This window comes from Felis catus, chromosome B3, assembly GCF_018350175.1.
Source record: "Felis catus isolate Fca126 chromosome B3, F.catus_Fca126_mat1.0, whole genome shotgun sequence".
Taxonomy (NCBI): Eukaryota; Metazoa; Chordata; class Mammalia; order Carnivora; family Felidae; genus Felis; species Felis catus.
In genome coordinates, this window is record NC_058373.1 from 142,059,396 (window position 1) to 142,084,581 (window position 25,186).

A 25,186-nucleotide genomic window follows, 5' to 3' on the forward strand; every position below is an offset into this window, starting at 1 on the left:
AGAATTTAACAACCGAGAAAACCTGGAGCACCTACTTCGTGCTGTATGGCCGATGTGATTTTTCACAGGCTGTGGTTTTTGGGGTGCCTGATGGGACTAGGGGAGGTCCCCCAGGGGCTGATATAATCCCAAAGCTACGACTCCCGGTGCCAGACCTGGCTAGTTACAAAAAGAGGGATCTGTGGTGGGTGACCTCGACGCCCCTCGGATCCCTGTCCGAGCAGGTGGGGCGCACCGCAGGGGTAGTTGGAATCCTCGGGTCACCGGGCACGGTCGCCAGCGCCCTAAGCCACCCCTGTGGATGTCGGGGGCGCCCCGCGAGGGGAGGGGCTCTGCGCTCCAGGTGCCCGCCTAGCATCCCGCCCCGCCCATGGCTCCGCTTCACCCTAAAGGCTCCGCCCCTCACTGGTCGCCCTCCGTTCTAACCCCGCCCCCCGCGTCTCGTCCTTCCCCTGAAGCCCCGTCCCCTACAGCCCAGTCCCCCGAAGCCCCGCCCCGCCCCTCGCTCTTCGTCCTTCCGAAGAAGCCCCGCCCCTCTCAGCTCCGCCCCGCCCCTTGCAGTTCCGCCCCGCCTCTCCGAGCCCCTCTTTTAGCGCTCCCGGAGGCGCGGGCGGTGGGGCCCCGCGCCTTTTGTGTCGGGCTCGGGCCGCCGCGCGCGCGCTCTCCCCCTCGGCGGCCGGGGGCGGAGGGACGCACCGCGCGCGCACTCTCCTCGGCCGGCGGAGGGACGCCCCCTCAGTCTCGGCTCGCGGCGCAGCTCGGCCGCGCGCGCCGCCCCCCTCGCCTGCCCCTCCGCGGACCCCGAGCCGCCCGCGCGGGCCGGCGCCCTGAGTCTCGGCGGGGCGCGCGCACGCCCCCTCCCCTCCTCGGCCCGCCCTGCCCCCGGCGGCGCGCGCACACGCCGGCCCGGGCACGCGCCCGCCAAGATGGCAGGGGCCGGGGCCCAGCTGTCAGGCGCCGCCGCCGCAGCCCGTCCCCGCAGCTAGCGGCCCGGACGCCCGCCCCGAGAAGATGCGCCCCCGCTGCCCCCCGCAGCCCAGCGAGACGCGGAGCCGCCGCGCCCGGGGCCGGCTCCCCCGCTAACGCCCCGCGCCCCGCGCCGCGCCCCCCGGCCCCGCGCGCCCGCCCTGGCAGCGACAATGAGGTGAGTCGGGCGGGGCGGCGCGGCGGGGAGAGGACCCGGCGGGCGGCGGCGGGGCAGCCTCGGGAGCGGCGTGGGGGCGTCGAGGACGGCGGGCGGGGCGGGGGCGACGGCGGGGGCGGCGTGCGGAGGGGGCGGGGGGCACCTGCGGGGCCAGGGGGGCGGGCGCTCGGCCTCCTCTCCCGGGCGGGTCCCCCGGACGCCCTCTCGCCATCCCCGGCCGCGCTCCTGGGCGGGGCGGTCGTGTCCTTCACCCACCCCCCTCCTTCGGCCCCTGTCCCTGTCTTCTCCCGGAAAGTGCAGGACCCCAAACCACCCCTCCCTGATGTACCACCCAGCCAGGGCTGTGCTGGGTGTCAGGCCGAGAACTGGAACGCTGCCGGCGCCCACGAGCCCGGAATTCCTCCCGAGGTAACCCAGCCCCGACTTGTAGGGGTCATCACTTCCTTGCCGTTTTTTTCTGTGTAATTTTACCTTCTGAGCACAGATCGTATACCACCTCCGGTGTCTGTAGTTTCCTCTTGCTTGTTTCGTGAACTTGACGTAAACGAAACAATACAGTACACGTTCTTTTGTGTCTGGCTTCCTTCGCTCAAGTTGTTGAGATTCACCCATTTTTTGCTGACCTGTAGATTTCTGTTGCGTGACTGTACCACAGTTTATCCATTGCACTGTTGGGAGACGTTTCGATTATTTCTACCTTTTGGCTATTACGAATACTCTTGTATGTTTCCCGGTGCACTAATTTCTGTTGGGTATATGCCTGGCAGTGGAATTTTTAGGTCAAGAAACAGGCAGCTCTTCAAATTTAATAAACACCGAGTTTCCAAAGGGTTTGACCAATCTACAGTCGTACCAGCAAGTGTATGGGAGTTCTTGAGCTCCACATCCTTGCTTGCCAGCACTGGGTATTGTCGGTCTTAAACTTTAGCCATCCTGGTGGGTCTGAAGTGGTATCCTGTTGTGGTTTTAAATCGTAGTTTCCTGCGAGCTGATGAGGGTGAACATCTTTTCATGTTTATTTGGAATCCTTTTTTACGATGGGCCTGTTCAGGTGTGTTGCCCAGTTTTCTTTGGGGCTTACATGTCTTTTCTCCCCTAATTTGTAATTCTTTTCCAAAGTCAAGAAGATAGTTTCTTACAACATCTTGCAGAAATCTTAGGATTTTGCGTTTCAAATTAAGATCTACAGGCCACTTGGAATTTGTTTTTGTGTAACTTTGTGCGTGTGTGTGTGTGTGTGTGTGTGTGTGTGTGTGTAACTTGTGGAATTGATTTGCTTCTGGAAAAGGGACTAATTTCATTTTAATAGCACCGTTTATTCAGCACTGATTATCAGAAAAGGCATCCTTTCCCCATAGCTCTTCAGTGGCTTCTTTGTCACCTTCCAGTCTTCCATTTGGGGCCATTCTTCACCTGAAAAATACTCTTTAGTATTCTTTAATGTAGGTCTGGGGTGACAGATTCTTACAGTGTGTGTTTGCAAATGTTATTATTTACCTGCATTAAAAAAAAAAAGCCAGCTTGATTGAGATACAATTCACACACCATAAAATGTGCTCATTTAAAATATACAGTTCAGGGGCACCTGGGTGGCTTAGTCAGTTAAGCATCTGATTCTTGATTTTGTCTCAGGTCATGATCGCACAGTTCGTGAGATTGACCCCAAGTCACGCTCTGCATTCATGCCTAGCCTGCTTGGGATTCTCTTTCATGCGCACGCTGTCTCTCTCTCTCTCTCTCTCTCAAAATAAATAAATAAACTTAAAAAAAAATAAAGTATACAGTTCAGGAGTTTCTGGTATTTTCACAGAGTTCCGCAACTATTACCACAATCTAATTTTATTTATTTTTTAATGTTTGTTTACTTTTGAGAGTGCGGGAGAGGGGCGGGGGGGGGAGGGACAGAGAGAGAGAGAGAGGGACAGAAGAGCCAAAGTGGGCTCTGTAGCAACAGTAGTTAGCCCGATGCGGGGCTCGAACCCACGAACCAAGAGATCTTGACCTGAGCCAAAGCCAGAGGCTCTATCAGCTGAGCCATCCGTGCACCCTGGCCACATCCAATTTTAGAACATTTTCCTCCATCGCGAAGGGTCTTCTCAGTACTTACAGAATTCTTGGTTTGCCAGTGTTTCCTTTTAGCATTTCAAATCTATTTCATTATTTCTGACTTGGATTTTTTCTGTTGTGAAGCCACATGTCAGTCTGTCATTCCTTTGAAAGTAGTGTTTTTCTCTGGATACTTTTAAAATGTTCTCTTTGTCTTTGGTTTCTCATTGCTGTCCCTGGTTGATTTGTTTTTTAATTATAATAGGGGTGCTTAGGGCTTCTTGAACCTGTGACCCAGAATCTTTCTTTAGTTTTGGAAGCCATCAGCCATTAGTACTTCAAATATTGCTTTTGCCCCATTCTGTCTCACCTTTCTTTCTGGAACTGTAGTTAATACATGTTAGATCATTCACTGGATATTCTGCCTCTTAATCTTTCTTCTGTATTTCCTTTCTGACGGTCTGTCCTTCATTCTGGATATCTCCTCACTTACCTTTTTTCTTCTGTAAATGATCTATTAAACCTATCAATTGAGGTTTTGTTTTTGTTTTCTTTGTTTTTTTACACCCAATATGGGGCCAAACTCATGACCCTGAGATCAAGAGTCACATGCTGTACTGACCTAGCCAGGTGGGTACCCCTCAGTTGAGTTTTTCATTTCAGTTCTGTATTTTTTGATTCTTTAATTTGCATTTGCTTTGCTTTTTATAGTTTACCATTATCTGCCAAAATTATCGATCTTGTCTTTTGGATATGGTATGCATAATTATCTTAAAGCTTGTCTGATCATGGCACTATATGTGAGTCATTTCCAATGTCTGTTTTCTCTTGGTTTTCATTCATTCTGTCTTATCTCCTTATGTGCCTAGTTTTTGTTGTTTTCTTTTTTTAATTTTGTGCTGGATATTGAATTTGCATAATTGTTTGTAGAAATAATTTGAGATCTAAGATGACATTTTCCTCTGCCAGAGATTAATTCACATTTGCTTTTGTCAGGCAAATGGGGCGCTTAGGATCTGGAGTCACTTCAGTGCCATATCAGGGATTGAGCTGTTTCTTTTTTATTTTTTTTATTGTTTATTATTTTTGAGAGAGAGAGAGACAGACACACAGACACTGGGAGCAAACAGGGAAGGGGCGGAGAGAGAGGGAGACACAGAAACGGAAGCAGGCTCCAGGCTGTGAGCTGTCAGCACAGAGCCCGACACGGGGCTTGAACCCATGAACCATGAGATCATGACCTGAGCTGAAGTCTGATGCTCAATGCACTGAGCCACCCACGCGCCCCCTAACACTCCCTTTAGAATTGGCAAACACCCCTAGAGAAAAGTAGCCCTAAATACTGAGCTCACTTCCCTGAGTCTCTGATGTGTCTTCTTCCCTCAGGCCTCCAAGCAGATATTTAGTGTATTTTTTCTCTGTGTTTCTGGTTCTCTTTAGCTGGAGATTGTTCTGATTTACTTGGTCCCCGGTTACTGGCAGTAAAAGCCCCTCATGCATGCACGTTGGGGGTAGTTTGAGTCAGTATTCAGTTCTGCAGGAAATTTAAGCTATAGCAGGCCCCAGAAGCTGGAGAGAATAACAGCTATTTTCTTATAGCTGTCAACTATGTTAGATTGTCATGGTTTCTGAAATGCTCTTAGAATCAAGATAATCTTAAGAATATATTTTTATTTCCTTTGAATATATAATTAATTGAAAAAATTGTAGTTAAGTTCAGATCATTACTATGATGCAAAGGATTTTGGAAGCAGATGCTTTCTTCTCTTTTGTCCATGTTTCTTCCTTTCTCCTGTTTTGATTTCCTTGTTTATTTGGTAAAAATTACCCTTTATCTGCTCCTCTTGAATAGAACATTTAATCTTTTGATCAACAATAGCATACTAGCCTTCTCTGACCCTGTTCTTTTGGATCAACTGTAACAAGGCACAGCTATAGGAATGGAAGTTTGTAAGTGGCTTTTCCAAAATGAGGCATTCGGTTATTCTTTTTTTTTAAGTTGTCTGGTTTTTACACAGATTTTTTTTAAATGCTGTTGACAGTTGGGGCACCTAGGTGGCTCAGTCGGTTGAGCGTCTGACTTCAGCTCAGGTCAAGATCTCGTGGTCTGTGAGTTCGAGCCCTGCATCGGGCCCTGTGCGGACAGCTCAGAGCCCAGAGCCTGCTTTGGATTCCGCGTCTTCCTCTCTCTCTGCCCTTCCCCTGCTCATGCTCTGTCTCTCTCTCTGTCAAAAATAAACATTAAAAAAAATTTTTTTAATGCTGCTGACAGTTTACCATGGTTCTCTGTCACTGGCTGTTTATAGTTAAGCACTGATTTACGTATGTTGACATGTACCTCAAGGATGTGGCTTTTGCAGAAGGCCTAAATGAGGTCTGTTCCTTACCTTCCTTGTCAACTCAGACAAATGATTGGGATAGTTATAAACAACCTGGTTCATCCATGAAAAACACTTTGCTTTTTGTTCAATCCTGAGTTTTTTTTCAGTGGGCATAACACATGATTTTTCTTGCTAGATAACCTCACGGGAGTGTAGAGATGTGATCTGTTCATAAAGGTCTGCAAGGTAGTCTACAAACCAGCCCTTTTAAGAAGTGTCTAGGGGCACCTGGGTGGCTTAGTGGGTTAAGCGTCTGACTCTTGATTTCAGCTCAGGTCGTGATCTCACTGCCTGCAGGGTTCAAGCCCCGCTTCAGGCTCTGCGCTGACGGCATGGAGCCTGCTTGGGATTCTCTCTCTCCCTCTCTCTGCCCACCCCCTCAAAGTAAATAAAACACATTTAAAAAATCTTTTTAAAAAAGTGCCTAAGGCATAGGGCTGGATTCTCATGAATAAACTGAACGTTTGAGGCACATATTTTTCACATATTTTAGGGGAAAAGTCCTGTTGAATCAAATTCCTTGGATAATTAAGGCTGTATCTGAGTGATTTTTTAAATTTTATTTTATAGGGTATTGCCTGAATTCTCCCCTTTTCCTAACAGACCTTATGTATTTTCATGTCTTAATTCAGAGTCAGTTTTTGAGGGCTTAATGTTGCCTGGTGTTGGATTATATGGGTAAGTGGGTGAAAAGAACCAGATCTTCCCTCCCAGTAGTCCCTGTCCCTAAATGATTTCTAGACATTTACTAGATTCATTCTGTATCCTTTTCTACTTACAACCAACCAACCAACCCCCCCCCAACAGACTACTGTATTTCTCTTTATATACTTTAGTCATTTATCTGTTGAGTCATTTATCTGAATATTTTCCCTATCTGCCTTTTATTTTTATACATATATACATGTGTATATATGTGTATATGTATATATATATATATATATATATATATATATATACACACACATATAAGATTAAGATTTTTATGTCAATAAGTCATTTTCTTCATGGCTTTTCTGTCATTTCTTATATTTAAGAAATCGTTCTTCTAGAAGTTTGATAAGTATTTAAGTTGTTTTTCTGTTTTATATGTAAATCTAAAAAAAGTCATCCTTCAAATTGTCTGGAATATGGGGTGACGATCAAGATTACTTTTTTTTCAAAATCACTGATTATATACTTGACTCTGTCAGTAGATACATGGCAGAGATATCAGGAATGTTTTCTAAGTGGATGGCGGTACTGACATCTGGATCTCAACATTGTCTTCAGGGGTGTCTGTTGCAGCCAGTAACACCTGAAGGAGGACCACCCACGGTCCCAACAGGGCCAGCCTTGTGTACATAAGGCATGGCCGGTCTGGCATCCTGCGGGTCTGGTTTTGTACCAAGGAACCACCTCATCTGGGCCAAGGGCACTTGATCAATCTTGGAGTTATACGGAGTGCAGTGCGGTTATAGGGCACAGTGCAAGATACACAGGCATGAACAGAGTCCTTATTAATCACTGTTGGCCTGCACTAGCTCACCCATTTGGGTCCAAGTACATTTCTGAATGCAGTGCTGCAGAAGGGGGGCAGGAAAGCATTTCTCCAAGTCATTGCAAGTCATGTCAGGGAGACCAGCTATATGTGAGGGTATTTTCTGTGTATTTTCCTAGGATCTCCTCTGTTGCTCTGTTTGCCAGTTTTTAGGCCAGTGCCACTAACTTACTGACGTTGTAGATGGTTTTGTTTTTATTTTGAGTTGTACTTTTCATGGAAGTTTTAATGTCAATAATTTGTCAAAGAATACACAGCAGTTTGGAAACCTGTTTCAGAAAATACTCATTCAAGCCAGCCATATTCCAGTGTTCTTTGTGTGAGACATGTATGGAAGTGGTTCTGGTAGCTTTCACTAGTGATTTCCCAAGCTGATGACGTCACCGTGAATCCCAGTGGCTTTTATGTTCTCCCAGTTCTTTTCTGTTACTCTATTTTCTTTCATTGTAAATTCAAGTTAACGTACAATGTAATATTCGTTTCAAGTGCACAGTTGAGTGATTCAGCACTTCCATACAATGCCTGGTGCTCATCACAAGTGTGCTCCTTAATCCCCATCACCTGTTTATCCCCTCTTCCCCACACTCCTCCCCTTTGGTAACCACCAATGTGCTAGCTCTAGTTAAGAGTCTGTTTCTTGGGGAGTGCCTGGGTGGCTCCATAGGTTAGGCGTCCCGATTTCGGCTGAGGTCACGATCTCGAGGTTCGTGAGTTCGAGCCCCACATGGGGCTCTGTGCTGACAGCTCGGAGCCTGGAGCCTGCTTCAGATTCTATGTCTCCCTCTCTCTCTGCCCCTCCCCTGCTTACGCTCTGACTCTCTGTCTCCCTCTCTCTCTCAAAACTAAGTAAACACTAAAAAAAGAAAAGAATCTGTTTCTTGGTTTGCCTCTCTCTCTTTTCCCCTTTGTTTTATTTCTCACATTCTACATCTGAGTGAAATCATATGGGATTTGTCTTCCTCTGACTTATTTCACTTAGCATAACATTCTCTAGCTCCATCCATGTTGTTGCAAGTGCCAGGATTCCATTCCTTTTTATGGCTGAGTAATACTCCATTTAATATACGTACGGTATCTTTATCCATTCATCAGTCAGTGGACATTTGGGCTGTTTCCATAATTTGGCTGTTGTAGATAGTGCTGCTCTAAACATCGGGGTGCATGTATCCCTTTGAATTAGTGTTTTTGTATTCTTTGGGTAAATACCTAGTAGTGCAATTGCTAGGTTGTAGGGTAGTTCTATTTTTAACTTTTTGAGGAACCTCCATACTGTTTTCCAGAGTGGCTGCACCAGTTTGCATTCCCACCAACAGTGCACGAGAGTTCCCCTTTCTCTGCGTCCTCACCAGCGCTCGTTTCTCGTGTTGTTGATTTTAGGCATTCTGACAGGTGTGAAGTGATAACTCACTGTAGTTTTGATTTGTGTTTCTCTGATGATGTGTGGTGTTGAGCATCTTTTCGCGTGTCTGTTGCCCATCTGTATGTCTTCTTTGGAAAAGTGTCTTTTCGTGTCTACTGCCTGTTTTTTGTTATTTTTTTTTTAATGTTTATTTGTTTTTGAGAGAGAGGGATAGAACTCAAGTGGGGAGGGGCAGAGAGAGAGGGAGACGCAGAATCCAAAGCAGGCTCCAGGCTCCAGCTGTCAGCACAGAGCCTGACGTGGGGCTTGAACCCACGAACCATGAGATCATGACCTGAGTCAGATGTTTAACTGACTGAGCCACTCAGGTGCCCCTGCCTGTTTTTTAGTTGGATTATTTGTTTTTTGGGTGTTGAGTTTTATAAGTTATTTATATATTTTGGGTATGAACTCTTTATCAGATATGTCACCTGCAAATCTCTTCTTCCATTCTGTAGGTTCCCTTTAATTTTGTTGATTATTTCCGTTGCTGTGCATAAACTTTTTATTTTGATGAAGTCCCAATAGTTTATTTTTTCTTTTGTCTCCCTTGCCTCCAGTGATGATTCTAGTAAGAAGTTGCTACAGCCAAGGTCAAAGAGGTTACTGCCTGTGTTCTCCTCTATTTTGATGGTTTCCTGCCTCCCATTTAGGTCTTTAATCCATTTTGAGTTTACTTTTGTGTACAGTGTAAGAAAGTGGTCCAGGCTCATTGTTCTGCATGTTGCTGTCCAGTTTTCCCAGCATCATTTGTTGAAGAAACTGTCTTTTTCCCCGTTGGATATTCTTTCCTGCTTTGTTGAAGATTAATTGACCGTATAGTTGTGGGTTGACAATGATTTTTAATATGAGCGACATCATCCTTTTGTTAAAGTACTGTCATTTTGAATTTTGCTGGTTTGGTAGTTTTGTTTCTGTCTAGTTTCATCAACATCATAGATTTAACCTTAGATTTGTAATTGTACATAAATAAGCTGCAGGAAAATAAACCAGTTTCCCTTTAAAGGGAATCCATATACCACCCAAATTTGAACTTTGTAGTAGGTTATAAGCTTGACGATGACTCTGAGTTGTTAAGTGACTGTCATAAGTGCTATAGTGACATGCGAATGGAGAGTTCCTCCCCCTGACATCGGTGTGGGGATGGGAAGGTCCCCTGAGCAAACAATTCTAAGTAGAGGTTTTCTCTTTCCTACCCCAAAAGAAGATCCTCATAGAAACAATTTCTAGTGGAAATTTTCTCTTTCTTTTTGAAAAAATAACTTCTTCCTGATTTAAACGGTACATATTACATGTGGAAAATTTGAAAACATAGGAAAGTAGAGAGGACAGACAGTACAAACCAGCATTGATCCTACTGTCCAGGGAAGAAAACCACATTAAACGTGGGCCGTAGTTCCTTTATGTGTTTAAGAGAACGTTTTCACAAAATTGATATTGTACTGTGTATTTATTTTGGATAGTTTACATTTAACATGCATGAGTTACCCCCTCGTTAAATATTCTTTGAAAATATTTTAAAAACCTGAATAATATCATGGTATGCCATAATTTATTTATTAGTACCCAATTTGGGGACAGTTAGCTTGATTTTAGGATTTCATCATTGTAAACAACACAATGGTAAATGCACAAAATTCTTGGGGTACACCTTTGGTTATTTCCTTAAGATAAATTAGTAAAATGGCATTATTTACTGGCATCAGAGGGTATACACATTTTTAAGGCTATTGATACACATCAGAATGTTAATTTTAAAAAAGAGAAAAGAGGGGCGCCTGGGTGGCTTAGTCGGTTAAGCGGCCGACTTCGGCTCAGGTCATGATTTCATAGTCCGTGAGTTCGAGCCCCGCGTCAGGCTCTGTGCTGACAGCTCAGAGCCTGGAGCCTGTTTCAGATTCTGTGTCTCCCTCTCTGTCTCTCTCTGTCTCAAAAATAAATAAACGTTAAAAAATTAAAAAAAAAAAAAAGAGAAAAGAAAGAGATAAAGCTAATGAAAGGAAGTTTAATCCTGTCCTCCTTAGCTTGGAGATTCCCTCCAAAAAGCCAAGGCCTAGAAAAACAATCAGAAGTAAATGGTGTGGTTCCATGGGCTGACCAGTGGGGGGAGCCCTGTTCCTGAGTCCTCTAATAGCTGCTGGGTCTAAAGGTGGACTGTGTCTTTGTCTTCGAGGCTGTGTGAAAGACCTCTCAGTTTGGGGTTAATAGCAGAATATGAATAAACTCTCTTAAAAACTGTTGTGATACGCCACATTTTGCCCCCTGTATTCCAAGCACCCTGGGTTTATAGAGTCAGATCTGTTTCTGCCCCAGAGCCACTCCTTAACCTGACTGAGCAAATTCCTTAACCCTCGTAAGCCTCAATTTTTCTCCCATATATAATGAGAATAATTCCACTTCCTGCAGAGGGTTTTGTGAGGACCAAATGAAAATGCAGAAGTTCTTAGCCTATGGTGTTCAACAAACGTTAGTTATCTACCTCCCCACTGCAATTTGTTATGTCTACAAGAAGAGAAACCCTGAAACCATCTGGAACAATTCTGATTTCAAATATTCTGTCCTTTATCAATCACTGTCCAACTCATCTACCATCAGCGGTCATTTTTTGGTTCAGAAGCCACAGTTGCTATTGATGCTTCAACTTCTCTAAAAGTTATAAATGATACAGAAGAGAACCGTTAAAATAAAGACAATAAGGAGGCAGGTTGTTTTGGGGAAGAAGAGGTCACCGTACCAGAAAACTCATATTAAGAAATAGTTACTACAGTTGAGCACGTTTAGCTGTGAGATTCACAGAAGCCGTGGCAGAAAGGGCACACGAGCCGTTGCGTGCCTGTCGTGCTGGAGTAGCACCGACACGCCTCTGTAGAGCTCTAAAGACGTTTTCTGGGGATCTTAGAGACAGTGGACAGCTTACCTTATGAGTGTGCTTTTGGAAGCCTCTTACACACCTCCTCCAGTCCTTTCTCCCTTGTGATAGCTTGACCTGGGGCCCTTCTGTAAAAGCTTCTGGAACCTGTAAACAGTCTCTGGCTTCTGCCCTCCACTGGGCTCTCTTTGTGCAGCTGTGTCTGTTGCTCTGCTCTTTTTTCCTCTGTTCTCTCTCAAAGGATGCTAAATCAGAAAAGATCTGACAGACTAACTCCCCAGTGGACCAAAGTCTACTTCCTTTTCCCTTTCACCTTGCTAACTTCCAAGCCTTCAGATCCTAGTTTATTTTTTTAAAGTTTATTTATTTATTTTGAGAGAGAGAGAGAGAGAGAGAGGGGGCACACTTGTGTGTGGGAGAGGCAGAGAGAGGGAGAGACACAATTCCAAGCAGGCTCCATGCTGTCAGCACAGAGCCCGATGTGGGGCTTGAACTCATGAATTGTGAGATCATGACCTGAGCCGTGATCAAGAGTCAGATGCTTTACTGACTGAGGCATCCAGGTGCCCCCAAATCTTAGTTTAAACACCACTTCCTCCAGGAGTGAATCCTTGACCCCTCCCCTGGCCAAGGGCCCTTTCTTGCTATTTGCCTCTGTGGCATCCCATATTTCCTTTTCCATAACTCTTTCTATTTTTAATTACTTACATTTTTTTCTCTTATGTTTCATAAAGGATTATGCTTATTTTGATCTCGGTTGGATCCCTGGAGCCTAGCACTGTGCCTGGCACTTGGTAAATGCTTGATAAATATTGATGTGGCCATCAAGACCTTAAACGGATGGGAAAATCATGACATTCATTCCAGCTTGCCCTGAGTCCTTCCAAGAACAACATTCTAGGCAGCCACCCCCAAACCGTAGAAGCTGGCATCCAAATGAGAGCTGTTTTGTTACGTGAATAATGAATTAGTGCACTGCTGGGGTGACAGTACATTAGTCTGTTGTTTCCATACTGCTGCAGCGGGACGTATTTATCTGTTGATGTGTGGAAGGATTTTTCGTCCCGTTATTTCTTTGTAAGGACATTATGGACTGTAACTCTTAGTGTTCTGGATGTTTCTCAATCTTTGCTGTGCCTGGGAAACGCTTGTGTGTGTTCTTCCAAAATGCAGATCCCATTGCCAGAGATGGAGGGATGCTTTCTCAAAATCTTTTTTTTTTCTTTCTATTAATGGACTTTATATTTTAGAACAAGTTCAGATTTAGAGAAAAACTGAGCAGATAATACAGAGAGTTCCCATATGCCCTAAACACATGTATACAATTTCTCCCTCTGTTATTAACATCTTACATTTTGGGGACATTTGTTACACTCAATGAGTGAATATTGATATTCTTATTAGCCAGAGTCCACTCGTCAAGTTTCCTTGTTTTTACCTTGTGTCCTTTTTCTGTTCCAGGGTCCCATCCAGGACACCACATTACATTTTGTTGTTGTACCTGCTTTAACTCCTCTTAATAGTTTTCCAGACTTTCCTTATTTTTGATGACCTTGACTATTTTGAGGAATATTGGTTAGGATTGTAGGATGGCCCCTCTGATGGAATTTGTCTCGTGTTTTTCTTGCGATTAGAGTGAGGTTGTCAGCTCTGGGGAGGAGGGTGACAGAGATACGGTGCCCTTTTCATCACTTCATATAGAGGATACCTACTAGCAACATGATTTATGACTGTTGATGTTGACCTTGGCCACCTGGCTGATGTAGTGTTTGTCGGGTAGCATCCTTGTAAAGTTCCTCTCTTGGTCCCTTTTTTAAGAAAGTTACTATTCACGGCCTGCAATTAAGGAGTAGAGAGTTCCGCTGCTTCTCCTGATGTGTGCTTTTTAAATATTAATAATTAAGTATTTTTATACACATTAGAAAAACAGTGCATCCCATCCGTGGTATCCTAACCGGGTTCCCCAGAAGGCTGCGTCTGAGGCAAAGGCCGTGTGAGAGGAGCTTTGGAGGGAGTGTCCCCTCTGGGGGCCGGAAGAAGGACAGGGCAGTGCAGTGGAAGGAGGAAGAGCCAGGACCGGCATTCGGTCCTGATGAGGCCATTGCTCTAGGCCGCCCAGGACTCATACTCGTGGGGAGAAAGGGAGCAGCGCATACCCAGCAGCTGCCGTCCTCCTTTGACAGAGGATTGCCCCGGGGGCCTTCGTCGCCCTGCACCTGGAGGTGTTCCCCTGGAGGGCCCCTGTGGCAGCCGCTGGAGCAGGGACCCGGAGGCAGGTCGGTGGTGGCGGGAATCAGAAACAGGTGAAGCAGGAGTGGAAGTGGTCCGGAAGACGTGCCCCCTGCACGGGGTTTTGTGACTATTATTACTACATAGGAGGTAAATCAATTTCACTGTTTTAATCTCCTCGTTCGTTGCTTCTTGATTTTCCGTCATTGCTGGAAAGCTTCCTATACTTCCAGGTTGACTTTGCCTGTGTTTTTCTAGTACTTGTATAATTTCTTTTCTTTTTGTTGTGCCCAGATGTTTTAACCTCCGACCCATTTGTGATGCCATATACGGTTTGAGGAATGGATCCAATTTTATCCGTTTCTGTCTGGTTTTTCAGTTATCCCAGTGCCACTTATTAAAAGTTCTGTTTTCTCCCACTGTTTTGAGACGCCTCCAATTGTTTTTGAGATGCCGTCTTTTGTCGTATTTAACTAATCTGACCTATTTCTCAATTTTCTGTTATATTTCATTGGTCTATATTATTCATGTGCCAATATTTTTAATTCAGGAGACTTTATTTTATTTACTTATTTTTGAGAGACAGAGAGCACAAGTGGGGGAGGGACAGAGAGACTGAGACACAGAATCTGAAGCAGGCTCCAGGCTCTGGGCTGTCAGCACAGAGCCCAACATGGGGCTCGAACTCACAAGCTGTGAGATCATGACCTGAGCCAAAGTCGGATGCTTAACCGACTGAGCCACCCAGGAGTCCCTAAAGAGGCTTTATAATAGGTGTTAATATTTAGTAGGGCTAGGACTCTCATGTTGTTCTAGTGAGTTGACTTTAAGGTTTTTGTTTTTTTTTCTTGAGAGAGAGTGCCCACCCAAGCAAGCGGGGGAGGGGCAGAGAGAGAGAATTCCAAGCAGGCTCCATGCTATAAGCATGGAGCCCAGTGTGGGGCTTGAACCCACAAAACATGAGATCATGGCCTGAGCTGAAACCAAGGGTCAGACCCTTAACTCAGGTGCCCCTCATGCGTTGGTTTTAAAGAGAAAGATTATGTAATAGCACTCATATTAAATAGACATGACAAAAATCACTAGTGACCAGAGTTTGGGAAATAGTACTTTAACTCCAAGGAACAAATCTGGAATGGCATGGTTCAGGCATCTGTGTGCCCCTTGGGGAGAATTCTCATTTATCACATGATGCATGTGGCTTTTGAATATGAATCCAAGAGATAATGAGTGAGGCTAGAGGTCCCTTACAGGCAATATGACTTTTCCGAGTAGGATTGTTAGCATGTTAAGGTAACCCCTACCCTTAGTCATCCGCCCCCCAAATTACCGATGAAACCACAAGCTGTTTTGGAGGATTTTGACCTGTTAAAAATACTCATTTGTAAAACTATAGAAAGAGATCCTCTAAGTCTCAGGGTTTTTAACTCTCACTGGGTATCAGAAATACTTGAAAAGACCCTCTTCCCTACCTCTCCTCCAGTGCCGGGGCCCTACCTCAGAGATTCTGTCAATCTGGAGTAAGGTGGTTGTGTTGTTTTATCGTTAAAACAATAAATTAGATTTTTATTATTATTAAATGTGCACCCATAGTTGAGAAGTAGTGACCTAGTCCCAAGGTCAGGAGCAAGGCTGGTTTTTTTTTTTTTTTGGCATTGTAGTGGACCTAGCAGTGGACCCAAAACATAGTAAGTAAATGATAATGTGAGTCCCTCCTTTCTCAGATGAGAAAACAGACCCCAGAGGTCACTTGCCTGGGGCTCACAAGGGCATGAGGCGCAGGTGTGGTGTTTTTGGTTTTTTCCCCACTCTCCTCTGTCCGCATCATCCCCTTTACTTACGGGCAGACGTGGGCAAGAGCACTTGCTGTCTTGACTCCTGTGTCGTCCAGTGTCGTCATCTCGACCCTAGCTCCCCCTGCTCGGTACGGCAGAAAGCACAGTGCAGGGGTGAGCCTGAGACTCTGCGGTAGGATCGCTGGGCTGTGTCAGCCAGTGTTCGGGGCCAGCCCGCCTGGGGGAGGGGGGAGGGTGGGAGAGGACGAGGGGAGAAGGGGCAAGGACGCGGCGAGGTGCTGGCAAAGTGCGTTCCCCGTGCGCCTGCTGTGTGCCAGGCTCTGAGCCTTCGAGGTCACAGCTATCTCCGTTTTGGGCGGGCGCTTCACACCTTCGATCCCAGCCATAAAGTAGTCAGATTTTCGATTACAATGCATGATGACATTACTTCTGATTAATGCTTTATTTTAATTAGGATGTCTGGTTTTCTGTTAGTCAACAGTAATTCCAAATCTGTTTTCCCACAGCCCAGATTGCTTCCTTCGGTCTTGATTTGGGGTAGTCCCCTGGGAAAGACTCAAATTTCAAAACTGGTTCAGTTTTAAACAGGTTGTGTGAAATTTGTTGGATTTGGGGGTTCTTCTGGCAGTGGTTTTTCAGGTTGTTTGGGCTAACCCAACTGAGAACAGGAGAAGGTGAAAGGTTAAGGAAGAAACCCCATTGAACACGTGGGAGGGCGACCAGGCGGAAGGATTTGCAGAGGCGGGATTCAGGATGGGATAGATGGCAAGCCTGACATTTGGCACCATCTGTCCCCTTGACACATTGCCGAGACTGCTGAAATGGTCACCTGTGACGATGATTGGAGCGTTAGGCAGATTCACGGGGCTCGGGAGGTGCAGAATGGTGTCGGAGCCGGCCAAGGGTGTGGAACCCTAGTAAACGTGCCAGGGTTTCCTCCGGTCTCTGCTTAGGGACAAGGGTGAACCAGAGAGACACCGGCCTCTCAGAAACTGGAGGGTATCGCAGTACCTGATGATCTTCAGATGACCTGGGTTTGTTCGTACCCCCGACCTACCTGCCTGTTAGAAGCAAGAGTAAGTCCTCTCTGGAGGAGTCTTGGGTTATCGGCAAGATTTCATGTCAGAAACGATTGGATCTTTGAGAAGAGAAAACATAGCCCCAAAGCAAGAGAAAACAGACAGTTGGAAAAGACACATCATCCGACTGGGATTTTAAAAGACCCGAGAGTAGTACGTTTAAGGAAATAAGGTGGGTTGTACCTTTCCCTGTTCATCGTGGCCACCCCACCCCAGCTCGAGGCTGACTCGACTCCACACGAGGGCGTTTCTGATTTGACTGTGGTGAGCAGGTGTGTCTGCTTCTTGCCCTCACATGTGTTTGCGTGGTTGTAAACATCTGCTTAATCCCATCCTGGGTAGCTTTGAGGTTGGGACAAGAGAGGAATTGGAATGGTGACCTGTGAGTGAGAAGAGCCCCTGAAGGTCACTTTGGATCTTACTGTGCTGTTATCATTGAGAGACGTGGACATTCTGATGGAGTTAGGCAGGGTAAACACTCGTGGATGTAACTTTACACAATAAAGGTGGTGTTAAATATTTAACATAAATATAATCCCAGTGAATATGCATTCTTTAAAAGTACCTGTTTTTAAGTGTTTATTTTTGAGAGAGAGAGAGAGAGAGAGTGCACAAGCAGAGGAGGAGTGAAGAGAGAGGGCGAGACACAGAATCCGAAGCAGGCTCCAGGCTCTGAGCTGTCAGCACAGAGCCCCAATGTGGGGCTTGAACTCACAGACCATGAGATCATGACCTGAGCCAAAGTCGGATGCTTAACTGACTGAGTCACTCAGACACCCCAAAAAATATTTGTTAAAAGATGTTTATTTTTTTTTTTTTGAGGGGGGGGAAAGAGAGAGAGAGAGCACACACACAAACAGGGTAGGGGCAGAGAGAGAGGGAGACAGAGAATCCTGAAGCAGGCTCCAGGCTCCAAGCTGTCAGCACAGAGCCCAACACGGGGCTCAAACCCATGAACCATGAGATCATGACCTGAGCTGAAGTCAGATGCTTAACTGACTGAGCCACCCAGGTGCCCCAAAAAATACTTTTAAACTTTAAATTTACTCTAGTTAATGTGAATCTTTATTTACTTATTTATTTACTTATTTATTTATTGAGAGAGAGAGGGAGGGAGGGAGGGAGAGCACGCACACCCAGACGAGGGGCAGAGAGAGGAGGAGAGAGAGAATCCCAAGCAGGCTCCGCACTGTCAGCACAGAGCCCGACACAGGGCTCGATCTCAGAACCGTGAGATCATGACCTGAGCTGCAGTCGGACGCTCAACCGACTGGGCCACCCAGGCGCCCCAGGTCTTGTCTTATCTCAATTAAATGTCCTCCGTTCTTCCAGTTTTTCATGATGTGTCTCTAACTAGCAGTATCCCTTTTGAGGTCCTTCCTTCCACTGAGCCCTGACGCGCTGGATCCCTCTTAGCAATGTAAACATGTAAATCCTCTTGCTGGTGTGATCACGGGCCCTGGCGCACAGACGAAGCCCTTTACACAGAATGGGAGCGCAGCACACGTTGGAGACTGCGTGCCCGTAGACAGATCAGACGTGCCGCTGGCACCACTCGCTTGTGCCAGCTGAGATTGATAAACACTTCTTTGCTGGGAAGGAGGAGAACGCTTGCCTCAATATGTGTCACCACACGAAATAGAACCGTAAGTGACGCGCTGAATCAGAGACAGAGTCCCAGATAGAAGGGCAGCACTGGAAAGACGAACCGGCCGGTCCCTCGCAGGAGCAAAGAGCCACGTGCCTCAGAGTGTCCGAGGCCGCGGTGCTGAGACGCAAGACGGTGCGCCACGCGGAGGGCTGATCACTCACCACGGATTCCTGGAGCGGACTGTGCTCAGCCCTGGGCTGGGGGTGGAACACCTGGCTTTCTGCACATGCGGCTCGGTCCCAAGGACACGGAGCACAGGTCCCTCGGGTTCGGCTCGTCTAAAACTGGACTCGCTGTCGCTAAATTTATGAGCAGTTGGGTTTTGGAAAAAAAATGGCAAAATCCAATGGGGGGGAAGTAGCCTTTTCAACAAATGGGGGGACAAACGAACCTCCACAAACAACAGAATGAAGTTGAGCCTCCACCACACTCCATGTACAAAGTTAACTCAGATAACGAACTTCAGGATAAGAACTAAAACTTTAAAACTCTTACAGGAGAAAATGGGAGTGAATCTTCATGGCTTGGGGTTAGGAGGGATTTCTTTCTTTTTTTAAAATTAAAAAAAAAATTTTTTTAACGTTTATTTTTGAGAGAGAGACAGAAACAGCATGACTGGAGGAGGGGCAGAGAGAGAGGGGGACACAGAATCCCAAGCAGGTTCCGGGCTCTGAGCCGTCAGCACAGAGCCCGACACGGGGCTCAAACCCATGAACCGTGAGATCGTGACCCGAGCCCAAGTCAGACCTTTAACTGACTGAGCCACCCAGGCGCCCTTAGGCAGTGGTTTCTCAGACATGACACCAGAACACCCACCATGAAAGAAAAAAAGAAATGACACCAAAACACAAATGACAAATCACATTTCATCAAAATTAAAAGCTTGTGTGCTGCGTGCAAACTACACTATCAAGAAAGTGACAGAGGGGTGCCTGGGTGGCGCAGTCGGTTAAGCGTCCGACCTCAACCAGGTCAGGATCTCGTGGTCCGTGAGTTCGAGCCCCGCGTCGGGCTCTGGGCTGATGGCTCAGAGACCGGAGCCTGTTTCCGATTCTGTGTCTCCCTCTCTCTCTGCCCCTCCTCCGTTCATGCTCTGTCTCTCTCTGTCCCAAAAAAGTAAATAAACGTTGAAAAAAAAAATTAAAAAAAAAAAAAAGAAAGTGACAGAACTGTTCCCAGCATGGGAGGGAATATTTGCAGATCCTGTATCTGATAAGGGACTTCTATCTAAAATATATAAATAACTCTTATGACTTAATAATAAAAAAGACAACCTAATTTATTTATTTATAATTTATTTATGCTTATTTATTTTGAGAGAGAGTAGAAGCAGGCGAGGGCCAGAGAGAGAGAGAGGGAGAGAGAGAATCCCAAGCAGGTTCCACACTGTCCATGTGGAGGCTGATGTGGGGCTCGAACTTGGGAGGAGATCATGACCTGAGCTGAGATCGAGAGTCGGACACTTGACTGACTGAGCCACCTAGACGCCCCACAAACAACCCAATTTAAAAAATGGGCAGGAGAGGGGCGCCTGGGTGGCGCAGTCGGTTAAGCGTCCGACTTCAGCCAGGTCACGATCTCGCGGTCCGGGAGTTCGAGCCCCGCGTCAGGCTCTGGGCTGATGGCTCAGAGCCTGCAGCCTGTTTCCGATTCTGTGTCTCCCTCTCTCTCTGCCCCTCCCCCGTTCATGCTCTGTCTCTCTCTGTCCCAAAAATAAATAAAAAACGTTGAAAAAAAAATGGGCAGGAGATTTAAATGGATGCTTCTCCAAGGAAGATACACAAATGGCCAATAGGCACATGAAAAGGTGTTCAGCATCCTTAGACGTGAGGAAATGCAGAGCAGAGCCCCAGTGAGACATCACTTCACCACCACTGGGTGGGCTAGCATAAAAGTATGGGAACAAAGGTTGGTGAGGACACACACGACCGCGCGCACGGAGTGAGGGGCTACGTGGATACATCCACAGGAGCCCTTGTCCGTTGCTGGGGACAACGTGAAAGGGTGCAGCAGCTTTGGGAAACAGTTTGGCGGGTCCTCAAATATTACACCCCTGAGTTACCATATGTCTTGGCATTTCCACTCCTAGGCATATACCCAAGAGAAAATAAAATCTAGGTTTACTCAAAACTTCTGCGTGAATGTTCATCACAGTACTATTCACAACAACGGCTCCAGCCCGGCTGTCTGTGTGCTGTGACCGCACAGACAAGACGCGGTGTAGCCACATCTGGAATATTACTCGGCAGCAAAAAGGAGCGAGATACTGATACAGACATAACGTGGGTGAACCTTGAAAACATGATGCCGAGTAAATGAAACCAGTCAGTAAGCCGGTCACTTGGCCAGATGGGCCACACAGGCACCCCCATTTTTTCTTATTTTTAAGTAATCTCTATACCCAATGTGGGGCTTGAACTCACACCCCCAAGATTAAGAGTCACACACTCTGCTGACTGAGCCAGCCAGCGTCCCCAGTACATCCCAAATTTTGATTGCATAATGGTCACACCACTTTGTAAATAACTAAAAAAAATCATTGAATTGTATCTTTAAGTGGGTTAATGTCATGGAATAAAAATCTGATTCTCAGTAAATCTGTTTTTTTTTTAACTTGTTTTATTTTTTATTTTTTTAAATATACATCCAAATTAGCTAGCATATAGTGCAACGATGATTTCAGGAGTAGATTCCCTCCCCCATTTAGCCCATCCCCCCTCCCACAACCCCTCCAGTAACCCTCAGTTTGTTCTCCATATTTATGAGTCTCTTCTGTTTTGTCCCCTTCCCTGTTTTTATATTATTTTTATTTCCCTTCCCTTATGTTCATCTGTTTTGTCTCTTAAAGTCCTTGTGAGTGAAGTCATATGATTTTTGTCTTTCTCTAATTTCACATAGCATAATACCCTCCAGTTCCATCTATGTAGTTGCAAATGGCAAGATTTCATTCTTTTTGATTCCTGAGTAATACTCCCTTGTATATATAGACCACATCTTCTTTATCCATTCATCCATCGATGGACATTTGGGCTCTTTCCAGACTTGGGCTGTTGTCGATAGGGCTGCTATTAACATGGGGGGGGGGTGTCCCTTCAAAACAGCACACCCGTATCCCTTGGATAAATGCCTAGGAGTGCAATTGCTGGGTGGTAGGGTAATTCTATTTTTAGTTTTTTGAGGAACCTCCATACTGTTTTCCAGAGTGGCTGCACCAGCTTGCATTCCCATCAGTAAATCTGTTTTTTTAAACTGAACTCACTGCTTTCCTTCCCATTCTTCATGAGATACACACTGGTGACCCACAGTAGAAACCTGGTGGCTCGATGGAGTCATTCACTTCACTCCCGCTGCATCCAGGCGGCCATGTCATCATTTTTTCCTGCTAAGGAAAATCTCTCTTGTCTGTCCCCTTCTCCAGAGCCATGATACTGAATCAAATCAGATCTTCATCCTGTTCAGATGCTGTATAATTACATTCCACGTTTGTTCTTTACCTCTGGAAAAGTCTCTCTGGACTTGGTTAAATTGATAATAACTAAATCTGAGTTAATATTCTCTTCCCAAGTTTCATTAGCTTATTGTGATGTCTTTCTGGATGAAGTCATGACTCCTTAGCAGGGTATGTAGTCTCGTGTGAACTGGACTCTCTCTGCCTCTTCAGGTTAATTTCCTCCGTTCTCCTTATAAGGAATCTGTCCTCACATGTTCTTTGCTTAGGGTAACCTTCTCGATCGTAACGATAACCCTCTTGATGGTAACGCCATGTTACAAGTGATCAGTAGCCACATGTGGCTGGTGGCTGCCATGTTGGACAGCACAGAGTGTAGAACTTCCACATTGTATCGTAAGCCCTTAGTGAATATTTTCCGAAGGAATGAATGTATCATAGCTGTTATATCTACAACAGGCATTCACCTGACTTGTGCCTTCATACTTTCAGTGGTAAAGTGCTCCCTGGGTCATGAGGCAGCACGTTGGATTCCTGAATCATCCCTAGGTATTTCATCTTCCTACTTGTTATACTTGGCTGGTATTTGCTTCTCTAAAGTTTCTACTGATTGGTTCAAGTTTCGTATCATCCGAAACGGCATCCACATTATTAGTCCATGGCAGTCATTTCCTCAAAGTGTGTTCTGCCCTGAGTAAACACTTTGCCCACTTAAGCCTTGTGTAACATAGTCAGTGGTCTCCAATGTGTGGGTGCTTCTTACAAACTGTGGGCTCCAAGTATGGTGTGACCGGTGCAGAATTCAGGGCTGTCAGCTCTCTTTCTGATACGTACATTTCAACTTGCGCAGCCCTAATTGTTATGTTTCCGCATCTGCCTCAAAGTTCAGCAGTTAGCACAGTAGCTGGCTGAAAAAATTAAACCATCATTTAATGTAGGTCGAGGTAAGACTTCTTAAGCTTTTTTGGAGGGCAGTGTTTTCTGTCAGTGTATAATCAAATAAATTTTAATCATTCTTATCTGAAATTGCTTCTTGCTTAACTGCCATAAAGGTACCTCTTTTTTTGAATCATAAAAATATTTGATCCTTGTGGAAAATTTAAATATTGGTAAGCGAGAATGAGAGGACAAGGGTCATCTGGCTGGCTCAGTCGGCAGAGTGTGCGACTCTTGATCTCAAGTTTGTGAGTTCAGGCACCATGTTGGGTGTAGAGATTACTTAAAAATCTTTAAAAAAAAAAAAAAAAAAAAAGGACAAGTACTTATTATCACATCATCCAGAGATAGTGTTAACTTTCTGCTGTGTGTCCTTTCTCAAATAGCACAGAGCCTGATGCGGGGCTCAAACCCACAAACTGAGCCAAAGTCAAGAGTTGGAGGCTTAACTGACTGAGCCACCCAGGTGCCCCATAAAGCCACACAGTTTTTTAAAAAATGTATATATCGCAGATTTGTGGCATACGTATAGCTTTGTAACCTTTATTTACCAATATACCATGTTTAACGGCGTATTTGTGTCATTTTTTAGAGCTTTGTTTCAACACTTTATTATGAAAATTTTCAGACTCGGAAAAATTGAATTATCTAATAAACATCTGTATACCCACCACCATTTCACTTTATTTGCTTTGTCACTATTCTATCCATGTACTTACCCTTCTCTTCCCATCAATCATCTTTTTTTTTTTTTTTGATAAAAGTTTAACTTTTTAACGACTCTATAGTACTTCATTGACTGGGGGCATCTAGATTATTTAACTACATAGTCAACCTGTTGTTGGGTATTTAGGTTGCTTTCCATTTATATTGTGGTGGTTTTCTCATTGTTGAATTTTGAGATTTTGTTTTACATTCTGGGTATAAGTCATTTATGAGATATATGGCCTGCAGTGTTTCCTCCCAGTCTGTAGCTTTTACCCTTTCATTTTCTTAGTGGTGTCTTAAAATACATACATTTTTAATTTTGATGAAGTCCAGTTTACCAATATTTTCTTTTACGGATCATTCTCTGCCTACCCCAAAATCAGGGAGATTTTTTTCCTACATTTCCTTCTAGAAGGCTTATAGTTTTAATTCTCACATTTAGCCTATGATCCGTTTTAAGTTCATTCTTGTGCATGGTGTGAGATAAGGGCCTAAGTTCACTTTTTTGCATATGGATTTCCAATTATTCCAGTGCCATACGTTGAAAAACCCAGGCTTTTCCCCATGAGTTGTCTTAGCACCTGTACTGAAAATAAATCATTTGACCCTGCGCTCATTCATTTTTAACGTGATACAGAATAGAAAAAAATCTCATTTCTGTTTCACTCTGTTTTGCTTCTGTTCCTGATGGCTTCACTTACACCACACATTTTGGAAACCATGTCCTTTCTGTGGTGGATCTCATCTCGATTGTGTTGATGGATGACAGAGGCATGGGAGTTGTAAAGAACTGGGAGAATACGGTCGAGGGCACGCCGTTTTTGCGCCTTCTCCCTGTCCCCGAGGTTGGGTATTTGCCCAGGAACGTGAGTGATAACTCTATACTTGGTGAAGCTCTCACAAGAACGGTGATCGAGTAAATCCTTCAGGAAAGAAACATGTCTGGCAGGTACCAGGATACCAGCAAAGCTCAGAAGACTTCCTTAAGACTAAAAGTTAGTTTTTTCCAGTGCTCTCTCTTTTGAAGTCCGCTTTCTCTGGGGAATACTTTAATCCCTTTTACAGTTTGTGAAGATGTGACAGAGGTGACCTTTGAGTTCACAAGTGTAGCTCGGCGAGATCTGAACTCCGTTTCCTAATTGACGTACTGGGTAATGACGACAGCAACAGTGGCTGGTATTAATGAGTCTTTTTCACGTGCCGGCACTTTCCTCATCATGTCAAGTGCATGGTCTCATTTAATCTTTGCAATAACCCCAGAAGGTAGGTACTGCTATTTCTCTCTTTTTATGGGTGGGGAGCCTGCCGCACAGAAAGACAAGTGACTTGTGCGTTTGGCTGGAAAGTCTGGGCCCCAGCAGGTCCCGAGCCTGGGAATCACAGCGCCACGCTGCTCGAAAACTCACGGCAGTGTAGTTCCGGAGACTGGGCTTAATCTACGGTCCAAGCCTTCAGTTTGTACTGGGTATTTCCCATCTTTGTTACTGCGGTCGTGTTTTTAATCACGTGTAAAACGTAACTGTTTGCCTCGGTGTAACTCCCTTGGCATTTCTGGTAGGGCTGACGTGGGTATCTGGCTTCTCATTGAGAATTTCAAGCTTTGAGTGAGTTAAGAAGCCGGAAGGAAAGGGAAATGTTAGATGTTTAGACTCACCATGTAGTTTCTTCTGTCAGCTGTTCTCTTGCCTAAAAAGCAGGCGGTGTCCTGCACCTGTTCATTGGCAAACAGGCCCGTCCTTCATGTAGTAAAGGTCAGGAGAAGGGGTTTTACTGCCACGGTTGGGCGTATGGTATCTGTTCAGTGTCCGTTTCTGGGAGAGGAAAGGGTTAGAGAGGCGGTTCCTGGGAGTGGGATGGGGGTAGAGTGGTTGTCAGCCGTGGGGGTGGGGGGGGGGCGGGGGCTAGGGGGAAGGGAACCAAGCTTGGTTTCAGGGGAGCTAGGGGCCAGGCCTGGCCCCGC

At 45.5% G+C, this 25,186-nt stretch overlaps 1 protein-coding gene across 3 annotated transcripts in view; it reads left to right on the forward strand.

Annotated features, from left to right (window-relative positions):
• The first annotated feature begins 906 nt into the window (after positions 1-906).
• Positions 907-25,186, forward strand: part of EVL (Enah/Vasp-like) — a 149,975-nt gene continuing 125,695 nt past the window's right edge. Inside the window, exon 1 of one of the 3 annotated variants that reach the window (XM_023256220.2) lies at positions 907-1,144. In XM_023256220.2, the coding sequence (XP_023111988.2) occupies positions 1,140-1,144 (5 nt within the window). In that variant the 5' untranslated portion in view covers positions 907-1,139. Of the gene's footprint in view, positions 1,145-1,419; positions 1,553-25,186 lie in introns of those variants that run through there. The other 2 variants (XM_045060524.1, XM_019833629.2) reach the window with 2 other exon arrangements.